Source organism: Engraulis encrasicolus, chromosome 18 (genome assembly GCF_034702125.1).
Source record: "Engraulis encrasicolus isolate BLACKSEA-1 chromosome 18, IST_EnEncr_1.0, whole genome shotgun sequence".
Lineage (NCBI taxonomy): Eukaryota > Metazoa > Chordata > Actinopteri > Clupeiformes > Engraulidae > Engraulis > Engraulis encrasicolus.
The window spans coordinates 5,326,215-5,347,777 of record NC_085874.1 but is presented as its reverse complement, the minus strand read 5'-3'; the positions used below and the strand labels follow the sequence as shown (position 1 = coordinate 5,347,777).

Sequence of the window (21,563 nt, the reverse complement as noted above, 5' to 3'; positions counted from 1 at the left end):
TATGCGTTCACATTGTCAAATTGGCACCATGAGGGCATTAATAACTGTTTGCATTCTGATTGCAATATTGAAGGAAAAGTACTCTGCTGATGCTGCTGGAATGAGAAAAGAACTAAAATCTGAATTCTGTAGTCGGCAGCAGCTGTGAAAACTTCCTTACAGTGTGAATATGCCAACCAATCAGGAACTTACTTAAACTCACATCCTTAGCCAATTATTATTATTACCTCCGCCAAGGAGGTTATGTCTTCCGTCGTGTTGAATTGCCTGTCTGTTTGTGTGTTTGTCTGTCTGTTTGTCAGCAGGATAACTGAAAAATGTATGGAAGGATTTGGATGAAACTTTGTGGAGTTGTTGGGAATGACCCAAGGAACAAGCGATTCAATTCTGGTGGTCAGGGTTGTACAGGTAGCTGTTAATACCTGCTGGGCATTGCTGCCTGTCGCACCTCCTCCGGTGCGATTTTTTAAAAGATTCACCATTTCTAGCCTAAATCTAGACGCCCCTAATAACTGAAAATTGAATTGCGGACAGGGCGAATTTGGACATTCCAGTTTCTAACTCCACAAAAAGTATAAAAAACTATAAAAATAGGGTGTAACATAGTCAAATGTTCTATCAAACAGCTTCCTTGGCGGAGGTCTGCACTCTCTGAATAATAACAATTATTATTATTATAATTCCTATTATTACACATTCCAATGTAGTGTATATATATGTTGTATGTACAAACGTATATAGTATATAGGACGGCATTAACACCTATGGGACAAAAAACTTTTTGTACAATATGTGTCCACACAGGCCCATATACTGTGTGTGTGTGTGTGTGTGTGTGTGTGCCCGCCCGCTGGGACATGACATTTACAGTGCATAGAAGAAATTAGGAACAAATGAAACACCGGTCTTCCATTTGCTCCTCCCTTTAACTTTCATTTGTCAACAAGCTTTACTGATGGTGAAGGTCAAACACTGAAAAATAAAATGCCAGCCAACACACACACACACACACACACACACACACACACACACACACACACACACACACACACACACACACACACACACACACACACACACACACACACACACACACACACACACACAACAGCGCGCGCGCATCTCTGTCTCTGAATTCAACACATGCTGTTTCTTACAGTAACCAGCCTAAACCATCCAGCTCAATTACCCATCACAATGACTCAAAACAACACAAATGCCACAGCATTCTGCAAAAACTTGGCAAAAACAATGACAGAGAATTGTGTGTGTGTGTGTGTGCGCGCATGTGTACATGTGCTTGTGTGTGTGTGTGTGTGTGTGTAGAGAGAGAGAGAGAGAGAGAGAGAGAGAGAGAGAGAGAGAGAGAGAGAGAGAGAGAGAGAGAGAGAGAGAGAGAGAGAGAGAGAGAGAGAGAGAGAGAGAGAAAGAAAGAACAGAAGGACAGACCAAACAGAGAGACAGATAGGCATTAGAGAGCACCAGAGCTCCATCGTCCACACTCTGCTTCCAGGATTCATGGGACTCCACAAGCCACAACTCACAGGAGCCTGTGGGGGGGGTATGGATGGGACAGAGAGATAAAACACTAGAGCAGTACAGCACAACACACAGCACAATTACTGCCCACTGCCGCAACAGAATGCACCATAGCAGGCAGCACAGCACAGTGCAGCACAGCACAGCGCCTTTGAGGAAAAAGGAAGAGGGTGGGGGTGGCGGTGGGGAGTAGAAAGATAAAAATGCCCATTCATTTCCATACGCTTCAGTGGGGGATCCACTGTAAGTTTGTCCTCTCTCTCTCTCTCTCTCTCTCTCTCTCTCTCTCTCTCTCTCTCTCTCTCTCTCTCTCTCTCTCTCTCTCTCTCTCTCTCTCTCTCTCTCCAGAAACTTTGGAGTAATGCATGCTCAGCAATGAGAGAATTCGTATCTCTAGTCTTGCTGTGGCTAGGACCTAAGGGGTATTTATTAATAGCACTATTCCTGCTTACACTATTCGGTATTTGTGGATTACCTGGACTTGGCTCTGTGCTGCTCTGCCTCAAGTCAAGTTCTGTTGGGCTGATGAACATACAGTTTACATTGAATTGTACTTACATGGCGCATTGATCCAAAGCGACTTGCGGTAATTTAGGATATTTGATATAGGACAGGCATCGCGGGTGCCAGGTAGCCCTCCAGGAGCTTCTGATGTGCCCACCAAGAATGTTAGTAAACAGTGACCAGATTTTAGTCACAGTTAATGTTTGTCTTAATTTAAATATGAGATAATTTCTTATTAACCTATAGGCAAATTATCATTCATAGTGTGATTTGGGAATGATGTCAAGACATCAGTAGAGGATTTTGAAGTAGCCCTTGGGTAGCCCTCAGTAGCCCCCGGGTTGCTCTTGGTAGCCCTCTACTAGCCCTCAGACCCAGAAAGGTTGGGGACCCCTGATATAGGATATATATAGGATAGGATTAATACAGGACATTCATCAATGCACAATGGGATTTGAACCTACAACCTTCTGAATCTAAGCCAAATTCCTTAAAGATTATGCCACAGCTGCCTACTACAACTGTACATGTATAGTGTAAGATCCCTTGCTTAGATTTGTTGAGAAATACAGTAATGCCGAATGTAATGTTAATCATGTTTGTGAGAACAGACTGAACATGGTAATAATGAGTATGAACAATAAGCCATAGTCAGTACACGTTCACCAAATCCACCTCAGCTATTTGTGTACTACTGTATCCCCCCCATCTCAGATCATTTCAACTGTGCTAGGGCTAACACACTTCTGAAACAAAACCTATGCAAAACCAAAATGTGTGAAAGTTAAATGTTTTCAATATGTTTTTTTCTTTTTTTTTAAACTGCAAACCCAGTTTACCTTCGGGTACCAATAAAGTTGAACTGAACTGAACTGAACTGAACTAACAACACAATAGACTGCAATCTGCTACTGCCAGACAGGGAGCCCACTAGCAGGCCTTGCAACTGTAGATAGATTAGGGGGAAACAATAAGGTGTCTGCACAGACGTCATAGAACTAATAGAACACAGGGGTAGCGCCATCTTGAGGGTATTGAGGGTACAGGGCCAGCTGAGGGTACACTGACTTTAGATTGCTGTGATTTTGTTGTCATGATTATTATTATAAATCGTTATAACCATGTAATTATGATAGCTCCAATAATGCAGGAGATAGTACTGGAAAGGGCCATGACCTGGGTATCTACAACCCACATCAGCTGATGTCTGCATATGGACATCCCAGCACAGATTTCAACAAATGCAAGTACTTGGCTGTGGTCTCAGAATCGCTATGGATGGATCTTATATTTGTGTGTGTCTGTGTGTCTGTGTGTGTGTGTGTGTGTGTGTGTGTGTGTGTGTGTGTGTGTGTGTGTGTGTGTGTGTGTGTGTGTGTGTGTGTGTGTGTGTGTGTGTGTGTGTGTGTATGGATGTGTGTGTGTGCATGCGTGCGTGCGGATGTGAGTGCGCGCGCAGATGCATGCCTGCGCGTGTATATGCGTGTGTGTGTGTGTGTGTGTGTGAATGTGTGTGTGTATGCATGCGCGTGTGCACAGTATGTGTGTGCATGCGTGCGTGCGTGCGTGCGTGCGTGCGTGCGTGCGTGCGTGCGTGCGTGCGTGCGTGCGTATGTGCATGCTTGCGTGCGTGTGACTGTGTAGTCAGGTCCCCTACCTGTATCCTGCTCTGCTCCATGGCCTTCTCCAGCTCCTGCTTGGCCACCACGATCTCCTGCTGGTGGGTCTGGTGCATGTGCTCGATGGCAGAGGCGTGCAGGTGATTCAGCTCCGAGCGCAGAGAGGCTGGATGAGGTGAGGTGGGGGAGATTGGAGACCAGATTAGCAACTGCAGATCCCAGATTACATTATATCTTATTCTAGTATGTACTTTATACTCATAGAATGGAGTGAGTGTCTTCTTATTCTCCTCAACAAATTAATGATACATAAAAAGTTGTGAGGTGTGTGAGTGTGAGTGTGTGAGTGTGTGAGTGTGTGTGTGTGTGTGTGTGTGTGTGTGTGTGTGTGTGTGTGTGTGTGTAGGTGCACCTGTGTGTGAGCGTGTCTGTGTGTGCGCGCATATGCCGTGTGTGTGTGTGTGTGTGCGAGTGCATATGCCGTGTGTGTGTGTGTGTGTGTGTGTGTGTGTGTGTGTGTGTGTGTGTGTGTGTGTGTGTGTGTGTGTGTGTGTGTGTGTGTGTGTGTGTGTGTGTGTGTGTGTGTGTGTGTGTGTGTGTGATGGATGTGCTTGATGGCTGAGGCGTGGAAGTGGTTCAGCTCAGAGCACAGAGAGGCTGCTGGGAGATGATGAGATGAGAAGAGGGGCAGGGAGATGATGGATGTGCAATAAATATGCAATCACTCATACATCATACGCAATAAATATTTTACACAAACATGAGTGTGTGTGTGTGTGTGTGTGTGTGTGTGTGTGTGTGTGTGTGTGTGTGTGTGTGTGTGTGTGTGTGTGTGTGTGTGTGTGTGTGTGTGTGTGCGTGTGCGTGTGTGTGCGTGTACATTCACTTGCAGTACATCCATTCCTGAGAGCACTGCAATTCTTTAACAACGGCACAAAACAGAGCAACTTTTAAATTCTGATTGCAATAACTGGGATCCTGCTGGCACATTTTAAAAATGGAAATCTCATTAATCACTGATACATCCATTTCCAAAAGCCTACTGTATTAGCAACAGAGACTCCACTCCACAATGTGATGGGAACTATTCATTTGGACTACAGTACTGTACACAATAAAAATGTGGTCCTAATTCAACACCTAAGAGAGTGGATTTTACATTTTCTAAAGTGTATTTGGTCCCAGGGTACTCTCTAAGTGTTTAGTTAACACTGGATTTTTTTTTTTTTTTTTTTTAGTTGATTTTAGGCATTTTATGCCCCAAACATTGAGAGGGTGACAGGAAATGATTATGAAAGGGATGATGAAATTCTAGGTCTTAAGTCACTTTTAATGTCCTAAGTCACTACTAGTTTAACTAATGACAGTGGCAGAGAATCATGTGTGGGGTGGCAACCGACGTGAAATCTATGGTCTAGCTTAGCAGCTGCTGGCCAGGGCCATTAAACCATTGAAAAAGCTCAAAGTTGTTTATCACTTCATAGGTACAGTAGACCACCAGGGGCAAGATAAAATAGCACACTGTTTGGGGGCTTTGATGATATAAATACAATCGCCAAAGTTTAAAAGTGAGACCTGTGAGCTAGCCTAGCCTAGTCGGTCAAACGGGATCGTCAGGGCAGGTTCTAAGTTAATTAGCATACGTGCAACCCAAGCCATGCCCAATCGGGACAAGACTCTCTAGAATTTCATTGTCCTAATGGGGGACAGGATCTCAGGTCAGACTCAAACCCGGGTCCCCAGCTTTAGGGTTTTGCACCTTAGCCCACTAGAACACAGCGCTGCCCAGGCTATATAGACATCCTTTTCTTATTATTACTTTTTAACTGAGTGTGTCGTCTTTGTGCCGGACCATCTGCACTTAATGGACTGTGCCCTTTGGTTTGACTTCAAAGTGCAGAGCGGGAGTGGTGGGGCAGTGGGAGTGGTGATGTTAGCAGTCGGAGTGGTGAGGCTGGTGGTCGGAGCGGTGGTGATAATCATGACTCATCTTCCGTAAACACTAACGGGCCTGCGGGGGGAGTGCAAAATGATTTTCTATTTTAAAGGTCAGACGTTGCGGTCAGTTAGGAGTCATCATTTTCTGACCTCGGCAGTACCAATAACTTATTATGTTGTCCGCCAGATTGGACGCTGTGTCCCTGCTACAGAGCAGACTGTGGGCCATACAGTAGGTGAACATTGCACAGCTTATAGCACATTCTGGGGAATTTTGAAACGTGTATACCATTACATGTTTTCACCTTTTCACCTGTGTTTTTTTTGGTGTGTGTGACTTGTTTGAACAGCAGCATTTGAGAGATCTGAGAGCATTTGGGAAACAGTTTGTCGCTCACTGCCCAATCAACTCCCCGCTGTGTCTCTCTGCTGTGCTGATGTTGTACTGTGTGTGTGAGCGCACGCGTGTGTGCTCTTGTTTATATGTAGCGTACACGTGTGTATGTGTATATGTATGTACTGTATGTGCATGTTGACTGCACTGTGCTTCCCCTTACCCAGCATGGCCTTGCCCTCGTCCTCCAGCTCGAAGCGCAGTGTCTGCAGCTCCTGCTCCGACTGCTGCTTGAGCGTCTCGATGTTGTGCCTGTGCGCCTCCCGCAGAGACTGCAGCTCCATGTGGTGCTGGTGCCGCAGACGCTCAGCCAGCTCCTGCGGAAGGGGAGGGGCATATGTAGAGGGGGTGGGGCAAAGGTAACAGAAATGTTAATTTGAGTAGTTGTATTCGTTTAAGATCACAAGTTTACTTTCCTTTTGTTTTTCTTCCTTGTGTGACTAATGCTTTGGCAACACCTTACTAGAGAGAGAGACAGAGAGGGCAATAGAGAGATCAGCACATAGAAAGGGTAGGAGATGGGGAAGGAGAGAGAGAGATGAGAACGATGAAAGGGAAAGTAGAGACGAAGACAAAGAGAACGATAGAGATAAAGATTAAGGGAGATAAAATGAGGGATGGGGGAAGTGAGAAAAAGAGAATTAGCAAGGGGGAGCTACAGAAAGAGAGAAAGAGGAACTGTGGTGGAGAATAGACGAAAGATTTAGACATGATAATAAACATAGTTGAACTACACAAACATATCTTTGTACAGTGATAAAACAAATGTAATGTAGCATAAAGACAATGAAAAGATATCCTTTCAGAGTTAATGTCTTGTCTTACTGCGACAATATAACAGACACATGTACATAATATCTACTTTAAGTTGATGTGCTTTGGTTTCCAAAAGATAATGAGACAGAGAATTAAATACACTGTAAGTGCTGTCTGGCTTTCTTCCCTTCAGGTTTGCATATTTGATTTAAAATGAAACAAACACACAAGCACAAAAGTGCAAACGCGCACGCACTCACACACAGCGGCAGAAGGCAAACCTCATAAGCAGTAGAACAGTAGGTGTAAACGTTTTTAGGGTCTTTCAAGGCGTGGATGCTGATGGCGGTAATTACTGTACATTACAATCAGTAGACACTTAAGATACATCAGCAGCCAGCAGAACCCTGCTCGGGCTCCTGGAGAGCTGCCCTCCAGTTCTCAAAGGTAGGAAAAAAAGGAAGACAAAGACACGCACGAAATTTCACAAGAAATTGGCATCACCTTCTTATTTACATCGATTTACCAAGATTGTGCTGAAAATTCATATGTACATTGAATACACACGGACACACAGATCCGTTCACTCACACACGGCCGGGCAATCAGAGACAAAAGAAGTCAAAATCGCATATAGGAAAGAGTATATCCAGCACTACAGAATGAGTAGGGAGAAAACAGAAACCAGAGGCAAAAGTCAAAAGGGGTGAAACTTCATGCCAAAGCGATGGTTCTAATGCCCCTGCGGCCATCTTAAAAGTCGGCCCTTCTGCAAAGGTTGCCCTGTCCAAACGTTAAGCAGTACCTCAGTTCATGTAGAGTATATTACCTCACAAAATTGGGACAAAATCAATCCAAGCGTTCAAATGTTATTGCACAAAGAGAAATATTTGCCAGGCGGACTGATGGACCCCTAGGAAAAGAGTATCCAGCACTTTAAGCTGACAGCGTATAGGGATGCGACTCAAAGATGACACCCCACCCCATTCCCAGATGCAGAGACTTCGGTGATGAGGGACAAACCTGCTCCTGTGCCCCACGCATTACTTTTGAAACCCTGAAATCTCCACACGGGAGATTGTGTATGGATTGTGTGTGTGTGTGTGTGCATTTGCGTGCGTGTGCGTATGCATGTGTGTGTAAAGTGTACATGAACGTGTGTGTGTGTGTGTGTGTGTGTGTGTGTGTGTGTGTGTGTGTGTGTGTGTGTGTGTGTGTGTGTGTGTGTGTGTCTGTCTGTCTGTCTGTCTGTCTGTCTGTCTGTCTTTTGGTAGGTGTCCACTAATTAGGCCTGTAGACTCCAAGGTAAACACATTCATCTGTATGCCGGCTTGGCAGCTAAACAGGTGCAGGGAGGGCGGGACAAGGGGATTGGAAAGAGAAACAGTTGGATTTTATCATGCTAAGCATCAGCACACAAACCAATAACACACACACACACACACACACACACACACACACACACACACACAGACACACACACAGACACAAGCGCGCGCACATGCACGCAAACATAACACAAGAGGAGAGGGTTCTAGTGATGAAGGGATCAGAGAGAGGGAGAAAGAGACATGGAGCGAGAGAGAGAGACAGAGAGATAAACACAATGACAGTGGTGATGACAGTGACTTATCTGTAGATAAGAATGGAAAGACAGAGCAAATAAACACAGAAAAGTGTGTGTGTGTGTGTGTGTGTGTGTGTGTGTGTGTGTGTGTGTGTGTGTGTGTGTGTGTGTGTGTGTGTGTGTGTGTGTGTGTGTGTGTGTGTGTGTGTGTGTGTGTGTGTGTGTGTGTGTGTGTGTGTGTGTGGTTGGGGGGGGGGGGCTGGGTTGGTTGTATTGAGCTGCTACAAACAAAGCTTACACAGTGACCCCTTGGGAATACTACTGTCTCCTTGGATGACCCCCCTGCACACACATGCACATGCACACACACACACACACGCATGTGCACACACACGCGTGCGCACGCACGCACGCACGCACGCACGCACGCACGCACGCACACATTGTTTATTTACTTGTGTGGGTGTGTACAGGTATACATGTATTCAGGGATATGTGAGACCAGTGAGTGAGAATGTGACAGGAGTACAACATAGGAGCTGTGGGATTTAGGCATGAACACACACACATACACATACACATACACACACTCTCTCTCTCTCTCTCTCTCTCTCTCTCTCTCTCTCTCTCTCTCTCTCTCTCTCTCTCTCTCTCTCTCTCTCTCTCTTAAATTCTTCCACTTTTTTCTCTCTATATATACCGCCTACTTTCCTAATATATCTCTATATTTTCCTACAGCGTATCTCCCCTATAGTTCTCCATATTCTTTCCTTGGGAGACTTCTCCCACTCTCTCCTCTGCTGTACGCCTATGTCTCCAAGTACAAGGTGCAGTACTGTATATCCAGGCCTGATATCTGAACCCAATCCTGAGCCTGGACCTTAAACCCTTTTTGAAATAATACAAATCTGATATAATCTAATAATAACCTAAATAAATAATAATAACCTACACTTTTTTCCTCATAAACAAACTCTGTTAAGCCATTTCAATCAGCCCTATGATGACAGAAAAGAGCTTCTCTGGTGGTATAAATCCATGGAGTACCATATGTTTCATAGCCTGCAACATACCCCATATACACACATGCGTGTGCGGACAGACAGGGACATGCACATACACATATGCACGTAGGCACCTGTGTACACTTGCACCACTCACACACAGACACACCCCACCCTGCTAACACACACACACACACACACACACACACACACACACACACACAGTCAATGAGAAATGGACGATTATAGCGAGCACAGGCACCGCAAGAAAGGAGGAGTGAAAAAGAATGGTGAATTGGAGTGTGTACAAAAAAAAGAAAGAGGGAGAGAGAGAAGGAGAGATAGTAGAGATTAGTGAAGGAAAAAATTGGTGCAGTGCCATTGTTACAGGATATAGTAGAAGCCAGACACAAAATAATGGTCATGATGTCATTGAGGAATTGGAGTAATACAAGAGCTCATTGTTTAAGACAATGCAGGCAATACATCTGGGAGCAGGCTAAAAAGGAATAAAAGAAGAGGTGAAATTACTGGTTTGGGGGAAAAAAGCACATTTTTTATGTTACATTTACACCACACATCACACTTTTGTGTCTTGACGGTGAGACAGATGAAACATTGGTCCTTACAAAGATAGAATGAGAAAGTGAGGGACAGAGGGGCGGGGTGGGCAGTCAGAAAGACAGACAGACAGACAGAAAACAGAGAGAAAAATGGACAAACACTTAATACTCATGATGGTAGTGGTGAGACGACAATGGCAGAGAGTCAATGAGTTTGAAAGTGCTAAAAAGTGTTCATCTGGGTTGTGTTTCTTGAAAGCGTAGTTCTTAGCCAGTTAGCCACTTAGGTAGTTGCCATTGGGAAATTGCATTGCAAACAAAAAAGTAGCTAATGTAGTTAGTGAGTATGGTTTCGAGAAATGCACCCCTGAGCTGGTAGAAAAATCTCGTTCAGCCACATCATTGTCGATGTACTGATGCAGCCTTAGTGGAGCCGGTCTTCAATGACAACTCTGCTTATCCCAGACGATCGATGGGGTCGACAACAAAGACAACCACCTGATCACATCACAACAAAAAAGGCATCGACTACCTTCTCTTCCTGACTCCCAATAGGTTAGTTCTTTCTCTACCAATCTATTTCGCTTCATTTATTTCTCTCTGCTTACCCTTTTATATGTACTTTGTCATTAATTGCTCTGAAAGTACCTCATGGTAGTAATCTGAAACGTAAGTGGTAATGTGTTTTCACATGAAGTTGTAAATACTGATGGATTATGGGGCTTAGAAAGAGAAATACATCTGCTAATTAGAGGTTTATTTTGTATAATTAAATTGAAGTCAATGTCTCTATTTTCATAAGTTTCCTGGAGCGCTGTGTGTCACTTCAAACACTGCCTACGTTTACATGTGCAATGCAAGAGAACTGATTAAATGAGCTGTTTCCTCATTTAATTGGTTTAAATATAAACAGTCTAAAGCACGTATTATAATTGCTTTTAAAAATGTAAACCATTTACATTCACAGACATTATTTGACTGCTTGCATGATGCATATTTAATCTGTTTACACATTCAATGGGATTACAAGTGCTATATAAACATGGCTACAAGTGTATTATCTGTCCCTTTACATACACTGTAAAAAAAAAAAAACATTGCAACCAGTCAAACGTAAAAAAGTAAGTTGCCTTTTTGCCTGAAGTTTGCAAGTTAACTCAACTTGAGAAAGTCTCCAGTTGAGTTAACTTTCAAACTTAAAGCAGCAGGGCAACTTCCTTTTTTTAGGTTCAACTGCCATGCCATGTTTTACAGTGTACCCATCTTCAGGCTGCACTGCATGACACGTTTTCACAAGACCAGATATTGAGAGAGCAGATATGGAGAGAGAAACAAGGAGGGGAAAAGAGAGGGGGGGGGGGGTAAAGCTTTTTACACCTCTGTCTCAGCACGAAAGAGACCTTCACAGCCTTCCACATCTCTCTGATGAAACATTCTTGGCACAAACTTTATCTTAGTATATATTTTTTTACTATTGAATAGAAACCTCTAGCTAGACAGCTTGACCTTGATAGGCTGGAGAGGAGCTTAAACGGCCTTGCCTGCCTAGACCCTCTATTGAGCTGTGTGTGTGTGTGTGTGTGTGTGTGTGTGTGTGTGTGTGTGTGTGTGTGTGTGTGTGTGTGTGTGTGTGTGTGTGTGTGTGTGTGTGTGTGTGTGTGTGATGTCATGATGTTTTCAGTCTTCAAATGGTTGATTTTTCCATCCAGTTCCAGCAAGAGGCCACAGGGGCACAGGGGCTGTCAGAGCAGGGGCTAGTCTCAGAGCACTTACATTTTTTCTCCACCAGTCACTGTGGCAGGTACATTCTAAAATCTACCAGTCATTCACAATTTTTACCAGTCACCATTTTTACCAGTTCATATTCAACCGTTCCAAACATTGTAATGCCAAGTTTTCTGATCAATTCTTTTGTTTCAGAGGTCAAAAAGTCAGTTATTGTGATGCCAATAACTCTTTTCATGAACAATTTGTTTAAACCTTTGATGTTGGATGCTGCGTATAATTTAGCATCAACCCGGGCGCATGCAGAAAAATTTCACCAAAGGCCAAATTCACCCGTCATTGGTAGGTAGACAGGTGCTTATTTCAATCCCTGCGTCACAGAGAAGTGAATTGCACCATGTCACAATGCTTGTTTATTTCATATACCTGTACACTGCCATTCCATTCTCCCTTTAAAGGGGTATGACACTATTTTGGGGCTTAAAGGGGTCCTATTATGCTTTTTCATGTCCACTACCCATTTATTGGGTTACACAGCATCTGTTGTATGTAAAAGCTTGGTGAAAGCTGCATTTCACAAATTGGCCTCTTGGGGGAGAATTTCTCTGCCGCAGGAACGCTATTTCTCAACTGTCAGAGAACGCGTGGTTGGGTTTTCAACATTCTATAGCTTTTGTTTCCGGTACGGGTCTACGTCATGCTGTACCTAACATTGCTGCTTATGGGATGGAGTGTTGACGATGTCACAGACCATTTATTAATTGCAGAGACAGTAGACCTAATGCGCATTTGTTCATCGCAGCCACATAGCCTAGGCCTATCTGAATTTGACAGTATTGTGATGAGATGTATCCTATTTGTGAATACACCACTCAGTGTACAAAATAGTGTACAAGAATAGTGTAGCCTACAAGGATAGTGTAGGATTTCGCCATCCACAACTTTATTCCATTACGCATGTTTTTTTTTTCAATTCATAAATCGGCTCCGTCAATAGGCTACAGCATCGGTCTAGACTGGAGGCTACACTCACCTGTGGCCCAAGTTATATATTTTTGTTTCATTGTGATATTAAAGCTGCATTTTACATTGATAAAATACCGGTTGGTAGGCCTATGGCTAACGGGTCAGAAACAGTTGAATGAGGAAGGTCGAAAACAGGCAGAACGCGTTAACGCAGTTGCGCACTGAGAATCCAAAACACTTCCAAGTGGGTGAAAGACTCGAATCTCTCCTGTCTCTCTCTATTCGCTTCAGGGCCGTTTTGCATATGCTGTTGGCAAGACAAACTTTTGTTTGGTAAGATGTGAAAACCCTACACTTGTATTGCCGCTTGAAGCATAACATTAAGACGTGCGCTGATGTTATCCAAATAGGTATCACGACATGACCAGCAGCCGTTTGCATCAGCAATGTTGGCAAGGATTAGCCAGTTAGTATAGGCTATGCGTAGGCTACAATTCAGTAATTAAAATGCAACGCAGTTTTGTTCATCATATCTGCAAGAGCAACGTGGATATTGGCTTGACGTCGTTTAAAACTGGCCGAGTCGTCGGGCGGCATGCCAAAAATAATGAAACTGAAACTGAAACGGATAGGGCCTATTGTTATATAAAAAATCCTGTCCTGTCGATAAATGCGAACAAAAAAACCACGAAACCGAGACTAGGCCTAGGCGTTATTATAAGACCCAGTATGAAACCAATCCATCGAGGACTGCCCATTGCGCTTCCAATCCAGTGGGCGCATCATTTCTGCCGGGGACTAAATAGAAATGCAGTTACTAAAATGAAACCATGTACCTGAAAATACCTTGAAATGTATTTTTATGAAGCATAGCCTATCACCATTGTGCATTAGGCCTACAGACAACGAGCAAACAGGAACTCATTTTTAAAAACCAACAACGCGTGCGCTCAGTAGCCTATTCAGTCTGGCTTGCAAATAGACCACAGGACGAATTTGAACACGGAGTTCATATCACAAATAGGGTGTCACGATATCACTGACAGACGTTGAATTGATAGGTTTGAGTCCGACAAGTCGTGCCCTTGTCTTACTGGGCGCACTCTTTCAATATGCGTATTATTTCATGAAAGCTCAAATCGGAAGCAATAGTCTGTACCCAGCACTTTCAACCCTTTCTCAGATTAATGGCAGCCTAATTGTCCCAAGCGATTTTGACATCAAACTGAAGCCCATGCACGGAAGACTTTTGGATAGGGACTGGGTTTCAGCAAATGACACAGCAAGGCGCACAAATAACAACGTGGGATTTATGATGCGTCCTTTTCAGATTAATTGTGGACATTGGGTGAACTATTTGGCTGTCAACTTTAGACATAGGCTACAGGGTTGGATTCCAGGTCAAAAACAGCTGTGCTGCTGACGTAATATTAGTAATAGAATGCTTGATGAAACGCTCCATGCTGCGTCGAGATTTCAGAATGTTGAAGGGTCTAACATTCTGCACTTCCACGCGTTTCAAACAGGCGGCGTAGGGTGCATGTACACAATGATAAAAAATAATGGACATGAAAACAAGTGATCATTCAAAATAAACTCCACTAACCACAGTAAAGCAAAATATTAACAATGAAAGTTATTCTAAATAGCATAATAGGGCACCTTTAATACAGTTAAAATCGTTGGCTGGGGTTTATAAAGGTGGTATAGTGTCTTATTTTTCATGTTAAGCATTGTCTTGCTTTAAGACAAGTTAAAAGAGGGAATATAACGCTAAGCTAGTGAAAGTCAATGGATCTGTGTAGCATGCTGCAATAACTGTATTAAGCCCCAAAATAGTGGCATACCCCTTTAACTATGCAAAACATATGAGCCCACAACACATCACTGACTCAAACAGGGCTCCAGTTATCAAAATATTTTCTAGCATACAGCCCAGCAAACAAACTTCTCCGCATGTATATGTACGTGCAGTATAGGTGTGTGTGTGTGTGTGTGTGTGTGTGTGTGTGTGTGTGTGTGTGTGTGTGTGTGTGTGTGTGTGTGTGTGTGTGTGTGTGTGTGTGTGTGTGTGTGTGTGTGTGTGCGCGCGCACAAGCATGTGTGCGCGCTGGGCTACAGTTCCATGTCCAGCATTTGAAAGGTCAAAGGTTCAACATGTCACTGAATACCATCATACAGACTAGGGCGAAGGCTGTCGGCCAACACAGCTCACACACCAACAGTCAGTGGCTGCCCCCCGTGGCGGAACTGGCGCGCACTGCATGTGTGTCATCTCCCACTAGACCCTCTCTCCCCTTCAGCGACACATTCTCACCACACATCACATCTGTGATGAGACTTAACCACGTGACACCTTCAAAGCAGACCATCCCACGTGCCTTCCCAACACCATACACTTTGTAATACAGCACACACCAACGGGTCGTTTCAGTACAGTGAAGGGAATTCCAACACATGCCTGTCTCATTCCTTGAAGAGAAATTAGCAGTCATTAAGTTTAATGGTTGCTTTGTTTTAATGTCTGAAAGATGGAATGTAAAAAAGACAAAACAGAAAACACTATAATACACACTTACGAGTCATGCAATTTTGCAGCTGTTGTTTAAATGGATACTGACCCAGGCTTCTAAGGTAATGAATAGATGAGATGTATGCTTCCTTATGATAATTAATCTGCCCATTACATAAAAGTACTGCAGTAGTGCTCTGTTTGCAAAAAAAACCTTTAAGATTAGATTGCAGAAGAAGAACAAGATCAAACCACAAGTTGTACACATCCTAGATACATCACCAAAAAAGTCAGCAGGAAACCTTATATGAAGCTGTAATGCTTTGCTGTTCATTTATTTAAATGTATTTATTTATTCATTTAATATTTCTTTAACTATTATCATAGTTAGTGTGCCAAGTGTGGGCCTGGTAGTATGGGGTGTCTACTGAGGCCTAGTGCCCCAGGGCAAGTGGCCCTTGGGCAGGCTGGGTGGTGTCAGCTCAGCCTTGGTGTCTGGAAGTGGAGCCCCTGGTGGAGAGAGGGGGCCTCGTCCAATGACTGTCTGTACTGTCTGAGGACTCCCGGCTAACTGCCTGAACTATCCCAAGTCATCCGAGTCCATCCTTTGAGGCAACAACAACAAATTAGCCGCTTGACTGCAAATGCAAAGTCAAAAGAGAGAGAGAGAGAGAAAAAAAAAACCTAGAGTTAGTCTCCATGTTCACACTGGTGACAGTTCTGCCGTGACAAGACCACCCCCCGAGGCTGAATGTGACACCTGTCCAGTCAACCGGCCAGCCAACACTGATCCTCTGACAGCTCTCTGCACTAGTGCTCCTGTGCGCCTATACTGTAGTTCTCACCGGGCTAGTCTCTTCAACACGTGGGTACACACACCACACGTGCACACACGCACAAACACACACCTCCGTCTCAAGAGTCCTCCACACCGGTGAACACCCCCCCTGTCTTTCTAAGTTCCCCTCACGTTAAAAGTGGGTGTGGGGGGTGAGAAACTTTTAACGTGAGGGGAACTTAGAAAGAACGGGGGGGTCCCTGTCTCTCTAAGTTCCCCTCACGTTAAAAGTTTCTCACCCCCAACTCCCTCACCTCCCTGCTGTGATGGGGAGGGAGTTCATCAAAGGCTCCGCAGGAAAGGAGGAAAAATAAACCTCTCACTGGAGTCTCACAGCCACACGCCAGTAGGCAGCCCTTGCTGGAGGGGGATGACAGGGGGAGGGGGGCAGACACGAGGTTTTGAATCCTCAACGTCTCACTGCTTTGTCCTCCCGGACAGGTCATGAAGCCCCAAATCTCACTGCTCTGTCCTCATGGGACACTCCTGACTGACTGACTGGCCGAGGACACGATAAGTCATGTGAGGGGAACCTCCACCTAAGGCACACGGGACATTGTTAGTGTGCAGTGTTGGAGTGTTAACTGAACACTTTGAGAGTAGGAGCAACAATCTCTTCGACCCTCTGGGTGTTGAATTAACACTGCGAAAATGACTGTGTGGGAGCACAGTGGAACAGGGAGACAGGTATAGTGGATATGATGCGGCTCAGCCTGGGTCCGTCCATACTACCTGTAACGCTGCACAAAGTTTCACGAGGTTCATGAGGAAGTTGAGAAAGCCTCGAGTTGAGTTGACTTTCAAACTTAAGGCAGCATGGCAACTTCCTTTTTTCAGGGTGTGAAATGTTTTACAGTTTTAAAGTTTTACATCTTCTGTCTATACTGCACAACTGGCTTTCATCTGAGTTGGAGGGAGCAGATACGGAGAGAGAAACAAGGAGGGAGGGAGCAATACATTTTGAACATTTCCAATGCCTTGATGTGATGTGTTTAAGGCAGTGGTTTTCAATCTTTTTGAGCTAAGGCACACCTTTTTCAAGGACAAAATTCCAAGGCACAACACTATTTGGAAATCTTAACTGCAAATAAAACTCTATTTCCCATATTAATGGCAGAACTGATGATCTCTCACAGCAAACTAGTGCTCCCCAGCACAGAGGTTGAAAAACACTGGTTTACGTTAGCAAGGGAGTGAAGAAATGGGTGGTCTGATCAAATTTGCTTCAACCAATAGCACAAGGAGCTAGACAATGGCCATGGCATCTCAATCGGAGAAATAGGTTGACAACACAAATTAGCCAGACCAAATTCTCAAGGATAGTTGTAGTCACGATAGCCAGGCTAGATGAGACTAGAACAGTGACATGGGGTTCAATGGCTGGATGAGTATGAGGAAGAGGACCCATATAGCAACAGAACAAGGGCCAAGGCCAAGGCCAAGAGTGCATAAGACACATGTTATACCATGTTATACCAGCATGGCAATGGGTCATAATGTATTACCATGGGCTGTATTGTAGAGGTAGTGTAGTACCATGGTAGTAATGTGTATTTTTTACTATTGCTTCACTGTAAAGCACTTTTTGTCGGCTTGGACTAATTTTAAATGTGCTTCACAAATAAAATGTACAAAGGCCTACTTAGTAGTGCTTTTTCAGCGAATAATAGTAACGCTTTTTACTGGAGGAATAGCGGAACTACAAGGCTGCATGGTCTGTTAAATAGCTGTCTGTGCAACATGTGTTGGAATACTATCCGAAAGCACTCTGAATTGCACACTGCATTGCTTTGGAGCCATTTTACTTGCTTTCCAAAACACCAGAAGAAATGCCGTCGACATTTTCACTTGACCTAATGTCGAGGCATAATGGTACATTGATAGCATGCCACTGCCACTGCTGACACGCCAATCTGGTCCATCTGACAGCATGTTTTTACTCCTGCGCCGTTCCCCCGGCATCATGATGTATCTATTAGGTCTCATTTGAGCCAGTAGTTCGGCATGGCAGCTTTTTGCTGGCTGTCAGCGGAGCTTCTGTGAGATGAAGATGCACGAGTCGGGAGAGGCCCCCGACACTACGAAGCAACCAATTAAGTGCAGAGACACTGGACGGGAGGAAACGCGAAAGCGCATTGTTACAGCAGATGGTGTTCCAGCAGTCGTCGGAATTATGTACAAGTGGAACCATTATTGCTCATCAGCTCAGCGGCGGGGTTCCATTAGAGGGCGACACCAGAGGCCTGAGACGCAAAGCAAGATGAAGACAAGGCTAGGATTATGGAGCGACTGTAGGGAGCAAAAGAAAAATGCAAAGAAGAAATTGCTAGGACCCAAGCTCTAAAATGAGAATGGGAACAAAGGGGAGGACACATGAGAGCAAAAAAGGGACAAAAATCCTCCATCATTCGTATGGGGTCAAGAAGTTGAGAGAAGTTCAATCCTAGTATGCAAATGAAGAGGGAATTTCACTTGTGGCGGCCAATCAAGTCAACAGCACAAATGTTTCCAATCGATTCGATTAACCGCTACACACACACACACACACACACACACACACACACACACACACACACACACACACACACACACACACACACACACACACACACACACACACACACATTACCAACACAACGCATTACCCACCTTGAGCTCGCTCTGGCGTGCCTCCTCGAGGCCCTGCAGGGCACAGCAGTGGCTCTCCTGCAGACGCGCCTCCCTGCGCTGGTGCTCGGCCTCCAGCTCCTGCAGCTGGGCGCTCAGGTGCTCCCTCTCCTGGTCGAACTGGGCGCGCAGCTGCTGCAGCGACGTCTGCGACTGCGATAGCTGCATCTCCAGGCTCTGCTTCAGGAGCGAGATCTAACCAAAGGGGGGAAATGAGAGGTATATTATTACATTTGACTTTTATTCAATATAACTCGACGCATGCCAATGCAAACTAGTGCAGGCTTTACCGTACAAGGTGTTTTTCGAGGTGTGTTGTTCCTTAATGAAAGTGAGCATGTTACGCTCAAGCACAAGGCAGAACGCGGGTTTTCCACCTGTCCGCTCCAAGCGGATCAAGAAGTTAAAATGTTCAACTCAAGGCGGAAAATCCGTTTCACACCACAGGCGGTTTTCAAGATGTCCAGTAATCACGACTGATGGCATTCAACAACCAAAATGGTGCCAGTTCCCGTTCCAATACCAGTTACGCTGGGAGCCAAAGTGCTGACTGGGAAACGATCTGCGTTCATACCATGTTGTCTATTTCACCATGAGTGATGAACCTGCCGATCTCCGTGTTATCACAGTTCGCTTAGAAAAGGGTGCTTTTACCAGTTTCGCATTGCAAACTTTTTGATTCCCGAATGCTCTGGTTTTCAGAATGGACATCAGTCGGCTTAATATTAGGTGCGGTAACTGGCACAGTCTTCTGTTGGCCTGGGAACACTATTTGAGAGAACGAGATGCCAGTCTGATGCCAGTTAGATTTCCCTTCCGCTCATCAAATTCAAACTCAAGCGAAATGACAGGTACGATACCTACTATACTGTACGGCTGTAGTGAAAAAAGGAAAGATATGTAAGCATGTATGCCCCAGAGACAGAGAGAAGAAGAAGAACGAGAGAGAGAGAGAGAGAGAGAGAGAGAGAGAGAGATAAATACTACCCAAATGCTGACATATTATTCTGCATAAAATCCCTGTTTGACTTTCAAGTGCGGTATCATGGTCATAAAAGTAATAGGCCCATGCCTTCTTTAATTCTATTTGCATGCATTTGATTTTGAAATAGGGCCGACAGACAGCAAGACAGCGTTTACTGACACCAAATTTTATGCATAGCACCCAAACTACCTCATTCTCTTCTGGAAGTCAATTGGCAAAATAATATTACATTTCAGCCGCACCAATACAATGTGGGTGAGAGCGAGGTGGCAGAATGGGTGAAGAAAAAGAGAGAACATTGAGTAGTTTCAAGTTAAGTATAGTTGACAGGAAAACAGTTGCCACACTTGACCCCACCACTTCAATCACTTCGCAACTTTCTCAAGGCACAAATGAAAATGCCAATACCTTCAAACTGTCCCCTTCCTTGCTTTCACAATGACATAAATAATATGGCCATTCACATCCAACTACCACCAGGTGTGTTAGAGCAGTGGCAGTCACCAGCCTGGTTTTACTAATGTCCTTGCAGTGAGGCCATGAAACAAAGGGGGCAGGCTACAGAGTACCAGGGTCCAACATGCAAAAACAACAGTGCAAAACACATAATCACACAGTCTCTACTGGCTCCCTGTAAAGCCTTGATTGTCATACAAAATTCTACTCCTTACCTACAAATCACTACATGCCCTTGCTTCCCAGTTACTCTATTCTCAGTCAAGGTCCCCCGCACCATGCTATGGACCTTTGGTGCCAGAGCTTTCTGTGTTGCTGTCCCAACATTCTGAAGCAGTCCACCTCTCCACATGTGCCATGCCCCTAACACTGGGATTAATGGGAGCATTAGCATCAAGCCACAAGTGATCACAGGACGGTATTAAATAGCGGTTTTCCTCCCATAGACCTGCATTGCTACTCTTAATTTGGCCATACTGGTAAACTAGGCAATGCAAACACAGACAAAAAATCCTATGTATTCTCATATTTTACTGGGACTTAACTACTGTACATAAGAGCATTTTTTCTTAAAATGAGGTCGACTGTACTTTTAAAGAGTTCAATAGACCCCATTTTTTTGCTGTGTACGTCAGGCCATTCAATGTGAGGCAAATGGCTAATAGTTCATTACATCTTTAAGAACACATATGTAAAAGAAAACATATTAAATGACTTTAGGAAGTAGGAGGACTTGTATTGTTAGCAGGGAAAAAAACCCTTATAGCTAAAAGTTTTCACAAACTCATATTTTGGGCTACTTTATCCATTAGTGTGTGAAGCCTCTGGCTGTATAGTTTCAGGCTCATAAAGTGCGGGACAAAGCTTGAATGAGATCAGACATACCCAGTGGACTGGCACAGAACATTTAGACCTCACAGGAATGCCTATCTGCAGTAATAAGACCACCAGCACCGCAATGTTCTCTCCCGAAAAAAACCCCTCTGACAGCATCTAATGATCTCATACCCGAGATTAAGGCAAGGCTACATTAGCGCCCCTAAAGAGCGGTCTGTCAGTCTGCTCTGCTGCGCTCGCTGGTGAGATGCGAAACATTGCAAGAGGTGCCGGAGATGTCTCTGTCACCCGCACCACAAACCCAACCCTCACATTCCTGACGAGCTTCCATTCCACTCCTATCTTCCTGCGAGCATCACTGACTCCAAAGGTTGCACTTTGAACACCATACCGTAAATTGTGCAGTGTTATTTCAACCCTTGGAGAGTGAAATGTGACTGATAGTGTTGGTTCTTCTCTCCAAGAGTTGAATTTAACATCACAAAAATGTTTTACTGCGTGTACAGCTTTCTATGGTGCATATTAGGAAATGAGTCAGGAGGCAAATGCAGTGGCTTAATGGCATTCATTTCCATGATTGCGGGGCTCTAAATGTCTCCTTTGAAATATCAGAGACCGAGGCATGGCCTGTGTGTGTGTGTGTGTCAGCCGTCACCTGGACATCCAAAGAGTAGGCAGACTGTGGATCTGACT

General features: G+C 44.4%; 1 protein-coding gene across 3 annotated transcripts in view; it reads right to left on the bottom strand.

The window, feature by feature from the left end:
• Positions 1-21,563, bottom strand: part of fam184ab (family with sequence similarity 184 member Ab) — a 219,695-nt gene that overhangs the window by 58,052 nt on the left and 140,080 nt on the right. For all 3 annotated transcript variants that reach the window (XR_010038917.1, XM_063222858.1, XM_063222859.1), the window contains exons 13-15: positions 18,575-18,787; positions 6,158-6,311; positions 3,701-3,828 (exon numbers count right to left, since the gene is read on the bottom strand). Coding sequence is in view for 2 of the 3 variants with exons in the window: in XM_063222858.1 (XP_063078928.1) it covers positions 3,701-3,828; positions 6,158-6,311; positions 18,575-18,787 (495 nt within the window). In the remaining variant the exon portion in view is untranslated. The remainder of the gene's footprint in view (positions 1-3,700; positions 3,829-6,157; positions 6,312-18,574; positions 18,788-21,563) is intronic.